The sequence below is a fragment of the Amaranthus tricolor genome, chromosome 5 (genome assembly GCF_026212465.1).
Source record: "Amaranthus tricolor cultivar Red isolate AtriRed21 chromosome 5, ASM2621246v1, whole genome shotgun sequence".
Classification (NCBI taxonomy): domain Eukaryota; kingdom Viridiplantae; phylum Streptophyta; class Magnoliopsida; order Caryophyllales; family Amaranthaceae; genus Amaranthus; species Amaranthus tricolor.
The window spans coordinates 22,109,767-22,131,289 of NC_080051.1; the positions used below are offsets into that span (position 1 = coordinate 22,109,767).

General features: G+C 34.5%; 2 protein-coding genes across 4 annotated transcripts; one reads left to right on the plus strand and one right to left on the minus strand.

Annotated features, from left to right (window-relative positions):
- Positions 1–650: 650 nt before the first annotated feature.
- On the minus strand, positions 651–17,289 carry LOC130813745 (uncharacterized). 3 transcript variants are annotated; one of them, XM_057679604.1, is made up of 10 exons: positions 17,063–17,289; positions 15,952–16,068; positions 12,814–12,976; positions 10,867–11,041; positions 10,479–10,537; positions 4,944–5,732; positions 4,287–4,415; positions 2,129–2,443; positions 1,972–2,028; positions 651–1,547 (listed from the first exon to the last, which is right to left on the minus strand). In XM_057679604.1, the coding sequence occupies exons 3-10, from the start codon at positions 12,940–12,942 to the stop codon at positions 1,389–1,391; spliced, it is 1,812 nt and encodes a 603-aa protein (XP_057535587.1). In that variant the 5' UTR covers positions 12,943–12,976; positions 15,952–16,068; positions 17,063–17,289; the 3' UTR covers positions 651–1,388. The 3 variants fall into 3 exon arrangements, with proteins under 3 accessions (XP_057535587.1, XP_057535586.1, XP_057535588.1); XM_057679603.1 differs by having other exon boundaries at positions 17,017–17,289; XM_057679605.1 differs by lacking the exon at positions 15,952–16,068 and having other exon boundaries at positions 17,017–17,279.
- Positions 17,290–18,575: 1,286 nt separating this feature from the next.
- Positions 18,576–21,442, plus strand: LOC130813747 (uncharacterized). Its single transcript, XM_057679608.1, has 9 exons — positions 18,576–18,838; positions 18,965–19,048; positions 19,578–19,636; positions 19,823–19,918; positions 20,028–20,105; positions 20,191–20,253; positions 20,714–20,887; positions 20,958–21,053; positions 21,163–21,442. The coding sequence occupies exons 1-9, from the start codon at positions 18,655–18,657 to the stop codon at positions 21,244–21,246; spliced, it is 918 nt and encodes a 305-aa protein (XP_057535591.1). The 5' UTR covers positions 18,576–18,654; the 3' UTR covers positions 21,247–21,442.
- The last annotated feature ends 81 nt before the right edge of the window (positions 21,443–21,523 follow it).

A 21,523-nucleotide genomic window follows, 5' to 3' on the forward strand; every position in this document is an offset into this window, starting at 1 on the left:
AATGGAAGATCAAAGCATCAACCTTTGAAAACCCTAGAAATTGAACTTCAAAGCATAGAGAGAGAAAGAGAAGAGAAGAGTGATTTCAAATGGTATTTGAGGGTGTAAATGGAGTGTTTATGGAGGTTGAAAAGAAAGGAGCGTGGATTATAAGGAATTTGCAAACACGCGCACGTTTTTGGAGGTCAAAACGCAAAGTCAACGTCGGAATTTGGACAAAACCCACCGGAATTTCAATTAAGGTGTCTAATTTAACAAAAAGTGTCTTAAAAGGTGTTTTTTTGCAAAAAAAATTTTAAAAGGTGTTTCTTTACAAAAAACGGGTTTTAAAAGGTGTTTCTTTGCAATTTTCCCTTGATATATTTATGTTTGATAATATACTAACGCTCATTTGATTAGTGGTTTTAAATGGTGGTAATGAGAATGATTTATAGTGTAAAAATTTATCAAAAGTTCTATATCATTTTCATAGTGACGCAATTTTAATCACAATAATTTTTTTTGTTTACAAATTTCCATTACCACTGAATACTACTTCTTCCATTAGTAATGCATTGAAATGCATTTTATGAAGAAAATAAGATGATTGAAATTAGACAAACATGACCATCAAGGCAACCAAGAGATTTTTCAACCAAAATTACACTAATTTTTCTTTCCAATACCACCATTAAATATAACCTACCAATTAGGCCGTGAAGGTATTTACTTTAAAGATTATGTAATTTCATAAAGAAAAACAATAAACTATTAAGAAATAGGATTCTTAAAAGTAATAATGGTTTAAAGTAAATTATTCTATGGATCACATCTTGTTTGACTTCTAAATTGTTCTGATATAAACTCAAAGTATTTGAAACATCGTCACTTAATTTTAAAGCTTTATATGTATACCATTGATATTATAAAGGTAAAAATACAAAGACTGGAATGGAAAAGGGTTAAAAACAAGAGCCCTATAGAACTAAAAATTGGCAATAGTGTTGTGTTTTAGTATTAAATTCCAAATCAACAAAAGAAACAACATAACACAATAAACATATATCCTCATTTGCTACTAGATGCATCAGATTATGGACACTCAATTTGCTCACTTAGAGCCAATAAAACACTTCCCACTTCCGACAAAATCTACCAAGCATTACTAGTCTTTTTTCTTTTCCTACCTCAAAAACCATTGGCCATATCATTTCTCTTCTACTCGTAAACATGAAATAGTAAATCACTCAAAAGTGAAGGCCTTGAAGCATATATCCTACTGGTTTTGTCGTTAATGGCATTCAGGTATCTGTTACAGGACAACCATGCAAGGCGGTTTGCGGGGGGCACCCATAACCATTATTATCCTCTATAAAAGCTAGATGGTGGAATTATGTACAGCGTAGACACTAGTGTTCTGATCTATTTTCATTTACATTTGAACCGTTATTGTGGTTGTTGCAGCCTTTGGGCACTTGCGGGGCTTGACCGTTGAGTTCTGCTAGCTCTCTCACTCTCACCAGAATTGTCGCCGGTATTAATACTGGTGTATTCTTCCGAGGATTTGCCTGCATCATGTAGTACAAATTTAATATATTTATTATTATACAACTAAAAAACTTCCAAAAATGCGTACAGGTAGCTCAGATGCACTGGTTTTACTTGGTGGAGTAGAAAAAATAAAGGGGTGTTTGTGTTTGGTCAATGGTTGATAGCAGGTGGAGTGACCGATTAGACCACCTTATTTCATCAGCTCATTTGACTAACTGATTCTGAACACGTTAAGCATTTTGTTGTAATTTAGCCGATGCATAACAAGTTGTTCCAACTAGCTAATTCATCAAATATTAGCATTAGATGATTCGACCACACAACCATCTAGTTGTACCTAAATAAGCTAGAATTGTCTAACAAGCTATTTTGCCAAACATCGCCAAAAGAAAAATTGCCACAAGGCACAAACCATCAATCTTAATGATACAAATTGCTTACCCCTTTATCTGCATGTGAATTAGCATAGCTAGCTTTAAGAAGGTTTCTCCACTTATCCTGCAAGGTGAATACTGTATGAATAAATCTATAATACTGAGCGCAATAACAAGACTCGAATGTTACACTGCTCATAAATGCAACCAGGATAGATTTTTACCTTCAAATCAACAGGGGTACGGTGCGAATACGATGAAAAAGATAGCCGCTTTATTTCAGACCATCGACCAGCCCCAAACTTGGCAACACCATCAACAAGCTTCATGACTTCTGTCAAACTCCAAGCTCGATGGTGCTTTCTTCTCATTCCACCATTTGCAGTGGGAACAGTAGCTACATGATCATCAGAATTGTTGCCGGGTGTGTTATCTAATGGAGAATTATTCTCTGAATCCACACAATTTGGTTCACTAGCTTGAGAGATATGTGATGTAATAGACAAGCTTTGTTTCTCCCTCTTCACTTCTGAGGCAATCTGCAGAACTCACCCAAACAGATATTATATTAATGCAAATCTTCTATAAAAATTAAACTTCGATCATTCTACTGAAAGGGACATGTTGTGAGGAGAAAATGACACTCTCAGTAGCAAACTCGGGACAAAGGTGAGGATAAGATTGGGATGGGGCGGTATGTAAGAGGTGAGGATATGTCTGGTCACAGGTATGAGGTGGGTATGACCAAAATGGGTACATCTAGAGGTGCGAATGGTTTTAGAGGCATTGGTAGGAAAATTTAATCGATCATGAGTAATGGATTGGTGGTGGTTACAGAATTTAAGGTGGCTACCATTTTGCCATCCCAACCGTTGCATGTTTTGGATTGAGGGACTAAAGGAAAAGCATCTTATTCGTCAACCAATGTCTCTACATAAATTTAATCACTTTGAGCCTATCCCATCTAGGGCGAGCAAAATGCATTGAGATGTTACTGTTTAAAGGATAGTCAACAACATGCTAGATATGATTGTAGGTCATGCAAATTCTAAGAATGTTAAAATGATTCAGCTAAGAGACACGCCCATTGACAGTTTATTTTTAATACATTTTCAATAGGCTAGTAGCTAGGCCTGTAGTCAAATACACACCAGTTCAATTGAGGACCCTATGGGTTCCAAAACTAAATATCTAGCACCTCAAACTAAAACGCATTAATCTTTGATAACTGCGATTTTTAAATTAGCTGGAAACTTCTCACAGGTTAGATTATTACTGCTATCAAAACGGTACCAGAATCTTCACCAACAAATCACCATTATGATAATCAGAGACTTCCAGATATTGAATAAATCTCACAGCTATAAATGCAAAACTATATATCCTGGCAGTAGTTTAAATAGTATAACACGCTGTTAAAAAAACAAAGACTGTAGACTACAAACCAGTAGACTTTGACAAATGTCTAAAAAGCATCCAGAAAGTTCATGGTACATAGCATCAACCATAGCAACAACTTCACCAAAAAAGTAGGCTATATATTACTACACAAGGCAGCCCTTGCAAAATGAGAATTCACAAGAACTCCGTTGCTTCTAAATACTTGGTATTTTAGCTTTTCGCACAAGAACTCAGAATTCAATTCTTCTGGTTAGCTAATCATATTATCAGCATAATAAAAAGGCCACCGCATTGGGCTTTTGTGATGGAGTAGACTCCATTCCTGTGTTTGGTTAAGTCTATAGTCTATATATCATCGAGCATATATTAGTGGCTTTATAACTCCAAAGTTCCACACCTAGCTCATCCAATAAGATTAAAAACCGCATTCCAACCTGATACAAAGAGCCAAAGTGAAAGGCTAGGTAATATTCAGCGGCTCCCATGTTGCAATTGTTACTCTCATCAGTGCTCAAGTAATTTCAATTCAGCATGTGCAAAACTAACCCTCAAAGAATACAACTTAATTATCTTCTTATCTTGTCATCACATCACAACCTATACCTGCCTGGTACGAAAATTCAACTGCATTCAGTTACAGTTGGCTTTCACACTCAGCTTCTGTTACTTGCTTCTCATTTGGGTGGGAATTTGTAGTTATAATTTTCATTGGAAATACGGGATTCTCAAGAGGTGAGAGTAAGAGACCCAATCGAAAACACAATAAAAAGACTAAGCGGCAAGCTGGCAACTACGGTGGGTTGAGGTTCAACATCGTTTGAATCTTTAAAAAAAACCAACATGCACCCAACAATCACCCCCACCCCCAAAAGAAAACACAAGAAAAAAATGTTTTAGAAGAGACATAAAATAGCAGAATAAGTGAAAGATGGTAAATGCTAGTTGACACATATATAGTTTCCATGAATAGTTTCTGCTTACTGGCTCTTCAAATGGAATAGATTTACCCTCCTCTTCAACGCTAATGCAATCATCAGGCTCTGATTTTATCACAGCAACTGAATTCTCATCACCCTTCCTAATCAAGGTACCTTCACTTGCATGGAACTTCTGCAAAATAGCACCCAGATAATCAATGACTAACAAGAGGATAAGATACAAATAGATATTTCTCTTAAACACCAGCCGCAAGGAATCAAGTACTAACAAAAAAAACTCCACACATAAAAGAGTATAATTTGAAAAACAACCACATAAAGATAAGCATGATTTCTTGCAAATATTACATGGACACTAACCTTCACTGACAGCAACAACATATAACCCATGTAAAACAAAGTTCAGGACAGATTGTAGAAAACATGTCAAAGTAGAAGCGTACACAACATATGACAGAATACGAGTATAATCATAGTAACAGCTTTGTGGAATTACTATATGTTTTGCATGTGATCACAATTCACTTCCAATTCAACAGACAAAACCAGGCACCAAGTTCACCTTAGAAAAATGAAAACACTGACACTAAGAAAAAGCATTGAACAATCAATTACACATGCAATATGCTTCAGAACCTAAGCAGAGTTTTTATCAAGTGACTAATACGAACATAATACCCAGGTAGAAAAAAAGGCATACTGTTAGTTCCGTTATGCTTTTTCTTGGACGACATCTCCGAATCCGAGAAACATATGGGACCTGAACACCAGATCCTCCAATGTTATCAGGCCTAGTAATGAAATCAAATGAATGGACACCCGATGCAGGTCTGAGTATTGCCTTTACAGGAGCTATATCCTTTTCAAAACGCTTGGAAGAAGGCATTGACCTAGCAACATTATCTTTTTCTTTATCACACAATTCCTCAATATATCGTTTTGTAGGCTTTCTGACTCTTTTTGCACCTCTGCTCTCAACATTATCATCACTTTTACAGCCAGATTCCGAGAAAGAATTCTTCAGCTCAGTGTCATTTACCATATCCTCACTTAGATTGGGGTGTGCAAAAAAGTTCACAGGCCCATCAACCCCAGCCTTGCTGATTTCCCCAGTGACAGAATCCTCACAAGAAATGTTTTCATTGAGTTCTTCCTTTTTCTTCAGAAACTTCCCATCATTTATAACAAAACTTGCAACGGATACATCACAAGAGTTAGTCAGTCCCATCGCTATTCTTCGTTTAAGCCACATCTTGTCTTTCACAGAAGTTTCACGCCCAAATGTTGCTTTGAATGTTTCATGAAGTTCTCTAACAGATAAATTGTCCAAATTGATCTCACCCTTTATCAGAGAAAAATTAGGCTGGGATTCAGTAGATCCACTTTTGGTTAATCCATCATGATGATTTGAACTTGATTCCTCCATAATGCTCCCAGCTACCTTCACTAGTCTATCCTTTGAGCTTGATGTAGATGTGGGCAAAGAGTGCTGCATGAAAATTCCAGATTAATGCCTCCTACCAATTGCAGGAAATATAAAAAAAATTCAAAGATTCTCATAATTCAACTCAAGCAAGCAGAAAGAACAAATTATCTGAATGCTAACAGTCATTGAACTATCTCTTGGCCTTTATTAACAAAATTAATTAAGCATTATCACATCAATACTATTTATAATGATGCATATTTCACCTGTAGGTTTTCAACAATAAATAGAACTGAGATCAATACAAAACTTCCACTTATCGCCTTCCAATTGAAACAAATCTTGTGAGGAAAAGCAAAAGAGGGGGGGAATTATACATAATAGTAAATACTTAAAAACTATAGCTAGCTCCAGATCATTATCAGAAAGAGCACTTCGGATGCGATAATGGGGTACCTATTAAGATTGAGAATCATCATGTAAAAAATAATATTAAAAACTGTTATTAAATTGTCGAGTTGTTGGTTCACATCAACCAGAGCTCGACTTGTTAGCCTTGTGACTTACAAAAACTTCCTAAATTTAAATTCATTTTTCGTAAAAGATTTAAACCCATCACCAGCTCCACTCCAAGTCCTGAACCCATCACCTGAACTCAAAATTCATTTTACTACAACAAGAATCCAATACTACCACGAATCCACCACCCTGCCACTTCTAACACAAACAATTCCCTAATCCTTTTCTGTCTGAGTTTACATGCAGCAGTCAGACAACTACTCCATCTAACCTTGCATATAAAGGAAATAAGAACGGGGAGCTAGGGAGGTGGCACTTATACTTTGCATCCCAAGGAGTTCGCCGAGTAATCTAATATTTTATATAGGCATCATTTAGCCTTCCAGGATGAGGGCAGACACCAAGGTGTTCACATTAAAGAGAAGCTTGGGTGACTATCTGCACATAATGGAGACAACAATGGATGAGATGATGGCAAGTGAAACAGTGCATGTAAATGGCCAATAGATAAGAGGGGGAATGGTGACAGCAATCAGAAAAGGAACAGTTCTCATGGAAGCACTAGCACAAGAAGCCAAAGAAAATGCCCACGAGGACGGCGGGAACACAATAGTCTATTTCTTTTGAGCTTCCCACCAGGAAATTAGAAGGATATTGCTTTCAATATCCCCTTTACAAAACTTTTACTATGACAAGTTCTCACCCAAATATCAAATTATATTTTCCAATAGAAAACACCACTACTGAGAAGAAAAAGAAGGAATTTTTCAAAACAGAACAATTTTTTATTTTCTTCTTTAAATATTTCTAACTTCAAAATATCTTGATTCCCATAATAAGAAGTTGGGCATTTTTACAGCGTGCTTCTTTAAGAGCAAGTGTAATTCATCATTTGTTTTGTCCTTTTCATTCACTCTGATCTTTTCCATATCGATTTGGATTTTTTCTGAATCCTCCTTCTATTCCGAATAGTCATCAGCGGTCTTTGGTCCATGTTTAAAATACAAATGTTCTAATTATCAAGTAGTACAGTAGTACAGATTACGTAAATGAACTTGATGAAAAACAAGTCACTTATAGAACATTTTACTTTTTAGAAGCATTTATAGTACATCTATATTGCGGGTACTAAGAATTAGTTTAGTAGACTTGAAAACATTTTAAAACCAATGTCACAAATTCCCCAACTAACCTTTCTGAATTATCGATTCGCTCAAAATGACCCAAAAATAATCCAAAATCGACCAAAATTTGCTTTTTATTAGCAATTTGTGAGAAGATTATCGAATCATGTGACACTATTTAGAAGTCAACGGATACGACAAGCAGCGGACTGAATTTTGAAACATGGGGTTATACGGCAAGCAGCGGATCGGATTCAAATCAAGTTCTAAACTCACAATGAATTCATATTAATAAGTAAAGCATAAGAAAATCAATAAAATAAATAATGATTTATAAATAAATAGTTAATATTACTTAACACTATAATTTAGTATAATGATTATTTACCGCTATAATCAAACAGCTTAATCCTTTCCAAGTAACTTATCATTATTAATACAGTAACTAACGCAAGTACACAACTTATTAGTTGTATATATATTATATATATAAGTTTAACTTACAACTTATTAGTTTCAACTTAGAATTTTATTAACGTATGTCTCATAATATATATTATATTTATGAGTTTTTTGCCACCTACGGCCTTGGAGTTAAAGGCTTTTTACAAACAACCTCGAATTTTTTTTTTGCAAACAACAACCTTCACATTCAAGAATACGACAACAATACAACCACTTTGTCGGATTCAGGTGAGATGACCTGTTGACCTAAGAAATGACCTTTGACTTGCTCTTAAATTCAATAATCTAACTTAATTTACCCAATTACCCTAATTAAACCCTTCTTCCCCAACCCCTCTCTACCCCTCCCCAACACTACCACCACCACCATCAGCCCCTTCAAAATCTGGAACCAAAGAAAGCATTCCCTTCTTCCTCCTTCAATTTTGTTGTCTCCAAAGCAAAAATCTCTTATGTTTCATCTTCCTCCTTCAAAATCTGGAACCAAAGAAAGCATTCCCTTCAATTTTGTTGTCCCCTAAAATATTAAAGAAAACAAAACCACAACATAAAAAGAAGGTTGGAACCAAAGAAGCATTCCGTTCTTACTCCTTCAATTTTGTTGTCTCCAAAGCAACAATCTTTCTTTGCTTTTCTGTTTCATCTTCTTTTAATCTCTTCACCCACAAAATTAACAAAAACAAGAACAAATTTAAAACCCAGAATCTTATAAAGCAAAAAGGATTTAATTGTTGAAGGATGTTGGTCTAACTCTTTTAATTTATGGCAATGAGATGCCTTAATCTAAGCTGCTGAAGAAGTCCGAGAATCTATTGATATGTATGCTTACTTTTTTTCTTTTGGGGGGGGGGGGGGGGGGGGGTGTTCCATTTGATTTAAGATTGTATGATCTGGTTTTTTTTTTTTTTTTTTTTTTACATGGGTTTATTTTTACTTTTTTTGTAATTTTTTATTCATGTAAATTATTTTAATTAGGGTTGGATTTAAACAATCTTTTGTGTGAAGTATCCTTATGTTATAAAGAAGTTTTAATTAGTCTGGTAAGGCTTTTTATGAATTTGTTAAATCTTAGTGAATGATTTTACCTGAACATGTGTATAATTCTCTATTGGATTATTGATTGTTACTTATTTGGCAAAAAATTGAAAACATCTTGAGATAGAATCTCTTAGCTTATAATGTAGTAAAAAATTGGTGAGGTTGATGGTCAATTATGTTTGAAATTGAAAACGTGGGTTGGTTGAAGAACATGGATTGTCACATTTTGAGGGGGTTGTTGTTGGTGGTGGTGGTGGTGTTGGGGTAGGGCAATGGTGTTGATTAGGGAGCGATAGAGAGAGGTCGGGGAAGAGGGATCTAATTGGGGTAATTGGGTAAATTAAGTTAGATTAACGAATTTAAGGGAAAGTCAAAGGTCATTACTTAGGTCAACATCATTGTCGTGTTCATAAATGAGAAGGATGTTGTTCGTAAAAAAAAAGTTTGAGGTTGTTGTTTGTAAAAAGCCTTAACTCCAAGGCTATAGTTGGCAAAAAAACTCTATATATTTGTATAAGCAGCATATTGCCATGTTTAAATTTTTTGGTCCGAAGCAATAGTTTGGTCAATTGCGCAAAGTGAGGGTTGGATCGTAATTGCAAAGCCAACAATCATGAATAGAAACCGAATAGCGAAGAAGATGGAAAAGGTTTTTCTTTTTGATTATTGTGTATCAATTTATTGGTACAACACTCCAATTCAACTTTCTGAATAAAAATTATTTTTTATGGAGTTCTATGGTATATGCGACCTTGTTTTGACACCATGCTTCTAACAAGCAAAAACGGAAAAATAGTTTATAAAATGGCTGAACAATGTAATCAAGTCCAATATGGCCAATTATGCAACTTCAAATACCTTAGCTTAAACCAATAAATCTGCATTTTTCAAACAAACAACATAAACACCTACATTTCATCAAATGATCAATCAATGTTTGATTTCTAATCCAAGACGTTGAAAAAGGCTCAAGATGCAAGTGGTCATAAAATAAAGCAAAGTAGTCGTATTCATTTGAGTAGAATGTATAAAAGAATGTCACTCCAAATCTAAAATATCAACTTTGCATGAAATCCATCTTCATGTTATATAATATAGGGTACCGAGATTTTTGGCATGTCGTAGTAGTGGTTAACTTCTATTGCTCTTTATTGTAAACTTGTTAAACGTAATTTCACAAGCCATGATATTATGTGATCAAGTATTAACATCATAAAAGGCAACACAATCCCACACCACAAAAACCTCATATTAACAGTTTGTTGATCTTGTAGCATAGAACCAACATCAAGGCAATTAGAAATCATGGACTAGCAACTAGAAATCTACATCCACTTCAACAGGAATAATGGTTGCTTATGTATAAACAAAACCGCCTAGAGTATCCCAACAGCTCATTTGACAAAGGGTAACAAAAGCGAAGCAATGATCTAATATTTGAGTGTAGCTATAATCTATATCATGTAAAATTTCTTTTACATTACTTTCTTGTTTCAACATCGTAACTATCAAGCATCTTGATATGTTTCTAAAAACAATATAAAAACAGCAAGTGTGCAATTTACTGACGAAGAATAAGCATCAATTCATTCGTGAAGTGTGCAGTTGAATGCATAGGGTAAATCTAATAAAAACAAGCCAAAATCTATTACAAAATATGTACCTCAGCTTGTACTCTAATGCCTTCTTCTTCATCTTCAACTAACTTGATTTGTGACATACCTAACAAGCCAAAATAACAAAATCAGAAGCAAAAGATACATTTGTATGCAATCCGAACAAAATCTTACTTCAACAATATATTTTAGAAGAGGATTCACAAAGATTTGGTCGATAAAAAGGTAAACCATGGTATTTATATATCATCATTTTGCAAAACATGTATTCCACACAACCACCCAACAGGGTAGCTATGATAACCGGCACTCAGCAGAATAGCTGCAATAAAATGCCAAACTACGTGCACAATAACAGATAAGGACTTTATCACTAAGTAGAAAATGATATGGTGTGAATATGACATGCAAAAATGAGAAGACGTTTAATCTAACCTTCATGCTTCTCAAGCAAAGGATTTTCAAATGTGATGTCCTTATTTGAAACATGTTCTAATGTCTCCATAACATCAGGCATTGGAAGCATGTCATTCTTCTCCAACTCCAAAAAATTATCAACCTCTATAAGCACATCATCAGTAGCAGGAACCATCCTTCCATCAAACTCAAACTAAAAAGAAAAAATAGAATAGTTTTTGTTATTAACAGCTAATTTACCACATAACATAGGAGGGTAAGGAAAAGAGGATTTCTCATCACCAAATTAAGTTAATGTTGAGCATTAACTCATTGAACATGCTTCAAACTTCACATTCTGCAAGGGATTGTTGGGTTGGACAAAAATATGTCTAACATTCTAAATTGGCGTGCTTATTGAACAACTATAAGGCAAACCAACGCACAATAACAACTCACACTGCTCCGTTTTATGAGCAAAACTTCCCCACTACTACAGAAAGACAAGGATAGTACAGGCCTAGGGTGTAATAGTGCACTGCTATTCATGGTGGCACCATAGTGCAAAAATGTCGTAACAGTTGTGATCATGGAACAACACATGATGCAATAATAGAAGTGGTACGATTATCATGAGGCCAAATATCAGCCAAAAGCATGAGATGTCTTTTGAAATGGCAAATAACTCAATTTTTCACGATTCGTTTTTTACAAAAACCTTTATATTGCGTCTGATGCGATGTTATGCGACCTTGTTTTTGCACTATGGGTGGCACAGAAACATTTGCTCTTACTCATTGGGAAAGGATCAAAGATGTCAAAAATCTGATCTGCAAAGCATATTGCATTCAGGAGAACTCTATCACATATACCAGGTTGCACCGCTAAGACACGAATTACGGATGGAAAATGACAAACATACATCTTAGGATAGAGATCGTATGGTACATTAAACAGTGTACCTCTTATTATTCTTGGTATGGTATATAGGGACGGGCATCAAGTGAAGCACCCATGCTACATAGTGCTTACATGTGACTAGTGACCCTAAGGATATAGGAAGATAATAAAGAGAGTACAAATATAGAGTATAGTTTTAACGAGAGGTCCATCAACTAAGTCGGGAAAAAAATAACACTTCAAAAACATTAACAGCTCTAAGAACGTGGCAGGAACTGGAATGCCCATCAGAAGTGGGATAGATAAGAAGTGCAAGATTTTTAACTAGGAACTCCGATACAAGAAAGGAACTAAAATGCACATAAGAAATGGAAAAAGAAAAGTTACGATCCCAAGTTAAAGTCCAGGGCATCAATAGCTCATTCACTCTACAAGGTTTTCAAAAAATACACAGAGAATGTAGTATATCCTCTCCCACAATTGGCAATGAACATGTCTAACTAGAAAACCGTGTTCATGTAGTAATTCTAATGACACAACACCAAATCTCACAAGCTACTAATAAGAAGCCCCCTCTGAAAAAAAAAATAAACATCAAGCTCATCTCCCCAGATAATATGAATTCAGCAAATTATCAGGTAAAACCAGGAGAAATTCCCCAAACAAGAGATCAATACAAACATATTCCGATACATTGAAGCACAACACGAGGAATCAACTAGCAAGCTAAATAGATTATTAATCTACAGGAATCGATGCTGCCACAATCATTCAATTTTATATTTTCCATCCTTTTTCTGCATTCATCACTATCCATGAATTACAATCATAGAAGTCACTTAAAGATCCTTTTCTCAAATTCGGATAAATTGTACATCTACAACTTCAAGACTCACGTTATACCGGATGTACTAGGAGTACAAACTCTCAAGGGAGCTCTAAACTTACTAAAAACTTTAACCACCTAAACAAATCTTAACACAGAAGTTTTTATCATTCACTGCAGCAAGAAACTCAAAAGATATTAAAAGCACAAGTGTAATTAACATATTAGACATATAATCAGATGTGTGTAAAAACATTTACCTTAACAAGCTTATAAACAATTGGATCAGCACCTTGCTTTAATGGAGCTAGACCAGAACCGAGTTTATTAGCTGCTCCATCCTCAATAAATCCAACCACAGTCCTATCAACTCCAACCATCATTTCCATCACACCTCACTACATTTAACTCAATCTGAACTCCCTGAAACCAATATACCAGAAAACATTAATATTTTAAAATCAGCAATTGAAATTAAGCTTAAACTCAACTAGTACACTTTTATACATAATTAGAACTGCATTGAAGCACTTTACAAATTGAAGCACTTTACAAATTGAATTGATACAGCATCAAACGAATATTTTTGAAGTACATATGGAAAATGTGAAATTATGCACCCCAGACATCACACAAAATAGTGAAAAATATCGCCCAAATCACTGTACCTGTCACAACCACATGTGAGGGTCTTTGAGCTTGCCATAGACAAAATTGGATAATGGTTGTGATCACGATAACCGAACGGTGACGGGTAATGGGCGTGATGTCGTTATAGTAACGCCTAAATTTCGGTCAAAACTATATGATATCCCTTTATACGGCCCAAAATCCGATTTTTTACAGTTTTACAGCAGGAGAAATATATGTCCGTTTTTTTAAAACCATTAAAACGCAGCCAATGCGATGCGATGCGACCTTGTTTTTACGGTATGGATGAGAACCGAAAAACCATCACATTGATTGTAAAAACATTTCACAACGTTGTGATGAACCAAAATCACATTTTTGCACTACGCAACGCATATACCAATTGTACAAACTATGGAACTTCAAAAATATCATATGAAATTTCTTTACATAGAACAAAAAAATTAAGTGAACATTCTTACCCTATCTAATTTATTAAAAATTCTAGGAAACTCAAAATGCCCAAGACATACAAAATTCAAAGCATCCTTGATTTTAAAAAAGCACGCCTAAGGCCTTCCAAGGCGACAAACTCAGGGCACAACGCAGTACAAAAGGCGAGGGAGAAGCGTGCGCCTTGTGCATCTCGTGTATGTTACCTTCTACTTTGGCTTTAACTTTCAGGTATTAAAATACTTACCTTTGCTTGATTTACTTAGATTAACCTTAAAGAAATAGTTGTAATTTTGAATTTAGTACAAAAAAAGGCCTCGTTCTTTCCCTACCCCAAGTAGATCAAGATAGCAGCATGAGCATTGTTCTTCTCATCTTCTTTCCTTTTCTTCTTCCCTTTTCTTCGTTATATTTTATCTCTATTTTTCTTTTTTCTCAATCGCTACTATCCCTTTCTACATTCTTTCTTTTCTCTCGTTTCTTCTTATTTTATTTTATAACGCTTGAATTTCTTTTTTACTTTTGTTCTATTAATAATTCTACTCTTATCTTTTATTACAATGATTCTGTGATGAATCAATATGAGAGGAGTAGAATAGTCTTTTACTAAAACTTCTAGAAAAGGAATAATAGTTAGCAAATTAAAAAAAACTACAACAAGCAAAGACAAATTAGGCAAAAGTAACCAAAAACAAAAAAAGAAAAGCAACCTATTTAAAAAATAATCAATTAAAATGATATACAAAACTAACCCATATGAAAATTAGCCCTGAATTTGAAAACCTAATTCATGATTATCAAACCTTTATTGTTTCCAATGATACAGACTTGAAAGTGCAGTGGACAAAGCAAAGAGAGAGAGAAAGGTGAAATTTGCGGCAAAATAGTAAATGAATATGAGAAAATGACTTTTTGCCTTGATACTCATGAAATATTTGGGATTTCGATTGACATAAAATAAAAATGAGGAGAAAGGATGAAATTACTCAATATTGTTCTAGACTGGCTTTTTGACTACGCTTCTCAAGTCTTTCTAACTTTATAGCTTTGAAATATGTAGTATTTTCTTTCTAGCTTCACAAGTCTTTTTGATAGAGCGGTAGTTGCCAATTGTAAATTGAATTCTAGTCTCACAAGCTACTAATAAGAAGCCCCCTTAGACCAAGAGACAAACATGAAGCTCACCACCCCAGATATTAGAAATTCAGAACATCTGGTTTGGAGAAATTTCACAAAAAGATATCAATGCAAACAGATTCCAATTTAATGAAGCACGACACAAGGAATCAACTAGAAACTAGCAAGCTAAAAAGATTATTAATCTACAAGCGTCAATGGTGGCACAATCATTCACTTTTATATTGTCCATATTTTTTCCACATTACACCACCACCTGTGAATTACAATCACAAGTCACTCAAAGATCCTTTCCTCACAATGGAGAGAAAACTCTTGATGGTTCAAAGTTTGGGTATATTGCCCAAACCCAACAATGGCCTTGGTTTTAGACATTCGAATCTAAAATTAGCTACGAAGGGGAAATGTTTGGCCTATGTCTCAAAGAATGATTATTGACTAAACACTTTAGTTTAAAGGCGTCGCTTGGTCCTATTGGCATGGCTGTAGATAGTATTGAAATGATATAGGGAAAAGATATGTAATGCAATGAGAAAAAGCACCTTAAGAGCTTCTATACAAAGGTCATGAATACGGGAACAAAACATCCATGGATAATATAGTTTGGTTTAGAATTGCATTACTAAAACATGATTTCATCTCATGATTGGTGATGTTGTAAGAGAACTCTCTAGCTAAATTAGAGATGCTAGGCATATGTCATGCTAATTAGTGCCTAATTTGCTTTGCTGCTTTGAAAATCATAACCATCTACGTAAACATTTAACTGCACTGAAAACGTGGAAATCTTTGCATGCTAACTTCTACTAGTTAGTTTTTCATTTAGAAAGAAAAAAATGAGTCTTTTTTGGAACAACCATCCTTGTATTAGTGTTTTGCTTAAAAAAGCTCAAGCTATAGTGAAAATGGGAATTTGTTGTCTAATAAGCTATAATTTGACTCGAATCCATCATATATATATACACAATTTTTCATTCCAAGGACATAAGCCATGCCTAACAAGTAGCAATTGGTGTAACGTTCAGCTCTACACAACTATATAATACTATCATGCAGAGATCTTTGAAAAGTAAAAGGCTGACCAAAACTATATAATCTTTTAAACGGAAACGCAACGCGACATGAAAATAAACCATACAAATCTCCCTTAGAACTTAATGCAATGTTGGAGACAGTACCTCTGCATTGCGAATCTTGTAATCATAAAGAATCTGATAGAAAATCTTTGCATCTACATGAATCAATGGCAATGTCTTGACGAAAGGAATTCCACCAGTCTTCTTTATAAAGTGTATCTGATGAGAAGTACAGAGTGAGAACCAAAAGCAAGAGAAACTAAGATGAAGCATCCATCCAAAGTGGCACCTAGAAAGAGATACTCCAGCAAAGAGAACTAGAGAAGCACTATCTAAAGATGAGCTGTAAAGTGTGAAGACACTAGAACACACAGGGTAGGTAAGCAAGGAGCGAAGAAGCATTTTTTACATCCTTGAAAAATTTCTACTCGGCAGATAGAAAATACCACAAAGGCAAGGAGCAGTCTTTACCTACTCTAAAATTGTCTGCACCAGTAAGTGCCTAAGAGGCTTATTAATCAAGATGTGACAGTGACAAATCTTAATCATAAGAGACTCGGAGGAAGAATAAATATGTAGCCATCACGATTATATTCTTTTTGTGACAAAAACAATCTAAAAAGAGTTTAAAGTAACTGAAAACACATATAAGTGAGCTATAGAGGTTGTCAAAATAAGATGGGAACAAATCAAATTTGATGAAGTAAAAAAGATACGCTAGAGAAAGGTTTCCATAGTTAAGGTAGCAAACATCTAAAATGGAGCTTACCATATACCATTAAACACAATTATCATCAACAACATGAATTACTGAACTTGAATGATCCAACAAAAGAATATTCTTACAAATGAATTATGCAGTTCGTAGAAACAAAATTGAGCCCAAACAAATGCTAATTGCTAAGATAGCTAATGAGCATCAAAATCACCATCATTAATGTGCATAAATAATGAAAAATAATCCAAATTTCGGCTAAGAAAAAAAAAGCAGATATCTTTGCTTCTAAATATTAATTATAAATCTTCAACGACCAAACAAGAACTAATCAGAAACAAAATTAATGCAAATATGACATACAGATAATGATGATGACGCTAAATAAACTTAATAATGAAAATCGCCATGAATCGAGATAAGAATACAGCGATTAAAAAAGAGAACGATACCCGAACTGACTGTGAATGGAATTTAGGGTAAGAAGTGAGCAATTACAGTATTTAGGGTTGAGTAAGCTTATGATTTTCCCAACTTATTTCGAGTTTCTTGGCCTTTGTCGGAAATGGGAAAGCAAATAGTATTGGTAATTCTGCTTTTGCTTTCCTTTGCTCTCTGACTCTCGCAACCCCTAGTTGGCCAAAGTTTAGTATTGGTAGGGCCGTATAGATGGCAAGATGGTAAACATTTTTTTTGGTTGGGATGGCTACGTGTATGATTTCAATAGAGGAAGATTTGTTTAGGTGGCGGATACCCGGCATTGGTTTCCCGATCTTTAGATGTCGACATCCTTTCCATTTTGCCGTTATATTTTTTATGAAATTATAAAAATACTTTTTTTAATCATATAATTAAAAATTATTATTATTTAATTAAAATTTTATTAATAATCATTGCATTAAAATAAAAAATATTAATTATAAAAAAGAAAAAAGTTAAAATATCATAAAATGGACTTAGTTGCGCGTTTTGTATAACTCGACCTAGGTCAAGTCGCATGTTTTGTACGATTGGGTCCAATTTATGTATTTAATTAATGTTTATATTTTTATTTTATTGAATTCTTAATTTTAGCTCGGTTGAAGATGTTTTACAAAGAAGATGACTAAAAGAGAATAAAAATGTTTATAATGCAAAAATTCGTGCTGAAATTTGATACATATTCACTCTGTTTGCCATAATTTTTGATAGGAAAATCACATTAATGCGAAATATGTGGCATTAAAAACTATACTTCAAGAGCTTTCCAGTGAAATATATTATGCTCTATTTCGATAATCGAGCGAGAAATGATGATCATTTAAGGTTTGTGCTGAAATTTGATATATGTTTACTCTTTTAACTATAGCTTTTGATATAAAATTAACATTAATGCAAGATTTACGCATTAGAAACCAAACTTCAAAAGCTTTAAAACGATATATTATGTGCCCAATTTCGAGAGCCAAAAACTTTAAAGTGTTCAACCCATTAATGATAGTCTTGTTTTTGATAAACTTAAATTCAATAACTTATTGCTTTGTGTAGCAATTTGAAGCAAAAAGGGCATGATAAAAGGAAAAAATGTTTTGTCTCAAGAGCTAAACTATTTTTCAAGAAAGATAAATGTATTCAATTTTTACCCAATTTTCACTTTTCTTTGGCATATTTTGTATTCCTAAAAATTTTAAAGGCTAAAAAAAATATTCTCCCAATAATTATAGTATATTTGCATAATGGGGTGTTTGATAAACAGTAAAACATTTATTGAATTGGTTTTTTAATTAGTTAAAAACCTAAAAAAATATTTAGTAAATGACTTAAAACTTAATTTTAAGACAAAATAAAAAGCCCAAAAATACTTAGCTTTTTTCAATGATTTTTTATTAGTTTACTTTTTCTTTAATAAACAAAAAATAATTAATACCTAATTTTACCAAATATTCTATTTAATAAAAAGCAGCTAACTTAATAACAAAAAAAACACCTTTTAACTTATCAAAACAATCTAACTAAATAAACCAATTAAGAACCATATGCAAACATACCACATACATGTATGGTGCCAATAAGAGGGCAGAGAGTATTATCTATCATCATCCACATTCCATATGGCTCCTGTTATCCCCTCAACTTTCTCTCTCTACACTTCTTCTCCTTCATTTTTCCCACGAAATCCTTTTAAATCTTCTATTTCTTTATCTCCAGACACCTTCATTCACATTAACTCTCCTTGGCTATGCGATGCCAGCAAAAAACCAAGCTTTGTGGATCAAATTCTTGATTATATTGAAGGTATAACTTTGATCTTAATCAAAATTTGGTGTTCTTTTTATTTAGTATATAATTACAATTTACAGTGATTATTAATTTGGCATAAACTGATTACATGAAGATTCTAATGATAAATTAGTAATGCAGGAGGGCCAAAATTGAGAAAATGGTATGGAGCACCTGATCTTCTTCCAAAGGATGGATCAACAGCTGAGGAAGAGAATGATTCAGGTAAAAGTAAAATCAGTGTCGTTCCCGAAAAATATAACCCTAGGTGAAAACTAAAAAAGCCTTGTATAAGTAAAGTTTTGCTCATTTTGGGCCGCGGCCCAAGACAGTTGTACCTCAAAAGTACCCGTCCTAAGTGAAACATACAATTTTTTTTTATGACAAGTTGATAGTATAAATGTTGAAGAATGAATGGCGGATGCAGGGTTTTAAGTATCTAGTTGACGAAATTAATTATAATAATCACTCATCTCCTTGGAGTTGTGAATCCAAAATTTTATTTTTTTTTAAAAAAGCGAATTATAGTTATGTTTAGCTATTTTTTGGTGATTTTAAGCATGTGGCAAACTTAGAATGCGAATTATTGAATGCTATTTTTGTACGACTTTCTAAAGAAAGTCATCCTGTATAGTTTACGGTGGGGTTTGGGCACTCTAAGGTCCTTTCATGGATCCATCAATGGAATAATCATGCCTGGATTGATTTTCTATGACCCTTTATCTCTTACTGGCTACTTGTACACCTAAAACAGAAATTGAAGAAGTCAGGGATGCTGTTCTAATCACTGATGGAGATACTGAGATTGGGCAGGTATAATGATTAATCATTGCTGATTTCCTTTCCATTTTTGGTAAATCAATGAATTTCATGACTGATGAATGATGTTTATTTATGTAATGAATGTGAGTATTAAGCTAAAGAAGCACTTAATCTCTATCTTTATTCTGATTTATTGGCATGAATGACTCTGAACCTTCTGATTTCTAGCTTATTTAGATGGTGATTTTGTCTTTGATTGTGAAACGGGCTCGAGTGAAAGCTTTGGTAAAAGATAGACGGGCTGCTCTAGAAGCTTATGGAAACTACGTCGAGGTATAATGATGTCTAGATTTTTCTGTATGCCCTTCGTTTATTCAGGCCCGTCTTCTGTTCTGTATCAACCTGTCCCTTCTAACGTGTGTTCTGGTGGCTTTATCAAAAGCCATTGGCTGGAGATGTAAATGATAAGGGGTTCTTGAAGAAGGCTTTAAAGGGTGTTCGAGCGATCATATGCCCAACTGTATGCAACACTAAAAACCTAGCTTTTCTTAGCTTCTTTCTTGAAGCACCCTAATGGCCTAATCATTTTGCTGATGCTTCCACAGGAAGGTTTCCTGTCGAAAGTTGGGAACTTGCAAGGAGTTCAACATGTTGTTCTCTTATCTCAGGTAAATACTCCTTGCCTTTTTAGCCCTGTAATGAGTGACAAAAATACCAGGTGAAATTGGAGTTTCTTCGATTCGTATACTTTGGGAGTTCGACAGTACATAACACAATTCTTTACCCATGCACACGTGATTGAGTATATGACATATCATGAAGCTATAACCATCGGCTTAAGTTTTTGGTTGAGTTGGTTCATAGACATAGTTATAGAAGCCAACGTGACAAAAGGTTTGAACTTTGAATCTCACTAACCCCTCATTCCAAATAAAAATTTAGCGTCAAATATGAATGAGAGCTTGTGTGGCATCCATAATTCTAGCCCGAACAATTCTCGTCTGAAGGGGTGTGATAGAATATACTCCTATGATATCATTGGTCAACAACTATCAGCTTAAGTTTTTGGTTGAGTTGGTTCCTTAACAACACACCTTGCACGTCCCAGTTAGTTTGATAAGATTGCAGTTATCTGTGTATAAAGGTGCTGATGGCATTCAAGCTCTGATGACCGGCAATGCAAGAAAGCTGGCTGAACAAGATGAATCGATGCTAAACGCCTCAGGAATTCCCTACACTATCATCAGAGCTGGTTGTCTACAGAATACTCCTGGCGGAACACAAGGGTTTAGCTTCCAAGAGGTATTCTTACATTACACTACCCTTAAATTGGATAAATCACTTGCTGTAGCTGAAGGCAAGAACATGACAGGGTAGTGCTGCAAAGGGAAGTCTAAGCAAAGAAGATGCGGCGTTCGTCTGTGTCGAGGCACTTGGCTTAGTTCCTGAAACCGGATTCACTGTCGAGGTCAGTCTACGCGATCTCTCAATATAATTTAATTTCACTTTTATAAATGTGCGAATAATTGTTGCACTTCAATAACTTTTTGCTGGTCTGCCATTGTTGGTAATGATAGGTGGTCAATGGAGAAGAGAAAGTTTCAGATTGGAAACGAAGATTTACAGAGTTGATGGGGGTTTACGGCAAAGGTCAAGGATGATAATGAGCTAGTTCAAGATGTTGCAGCCTTTCAGGCTAAGACCCCAATGGGTTCTACCGAATTTTTTGTATAAATTTGTGTGTTAAGACTTGTGGGTTTCACTAATTCTCTATTTATATTTTTTTCCCAATTGAAGTTGCATGTGAATATACACAATTAAATGTACCACTATAAGTAACTTTCAACTGCCAACTAATAGCCTGTTCGGTAACAAGTCATAAATAGTCATAATAGTATAATATTTTAGCATAAATGTTTGTGAATATAATGCTATTTC

Bases quoted from the DNA above. Each gene is read 5' to 3' on its own strand.
- LOC130813745 (XM_057679604.1), bottom strand. From the start codon at position 12,942: ATGGAAATGATGGTTGGAGTTGATAGGACTGTGGTTGGATTTATTGAG. The intron at 11,042-12,813 runs GTAAATGTTTTT...TTTTCTTTTTAG, and splicing joins TTGTTTATAAGCTTGTTAAG to TTTGAGTTTGATGGAAGGAT. The intron at 1,548-1,971 runs GTAAGCAATTTG...TACATGATGCAG, and splicing joins ATTCACATGCAGATAAAGGG to GCAAATCCTCGGAAGAATAC.
- LOC130813747 (XM_057679608.1), top strand. From the start codon at position 18,655: ATGGCTCCTGTTATCCCCTCAACTTTCTCTCTCTACACTTCTTCTCCT. The intron at 20,106-20,190 runs GTATGCAACACT...ATGCTTCCACAG, and splicing joins GAGCGATCATATGCCCAACT to GAAGGTTTCCTGTCGAAAGT. The intron at 20,254-20,713 runs GTAAATACTCCT...ATAAGATTGCAG, and splicing joins ATGTTGTTCTCTTATCTCAG to TTATCTGTGTATAAAGGTGC.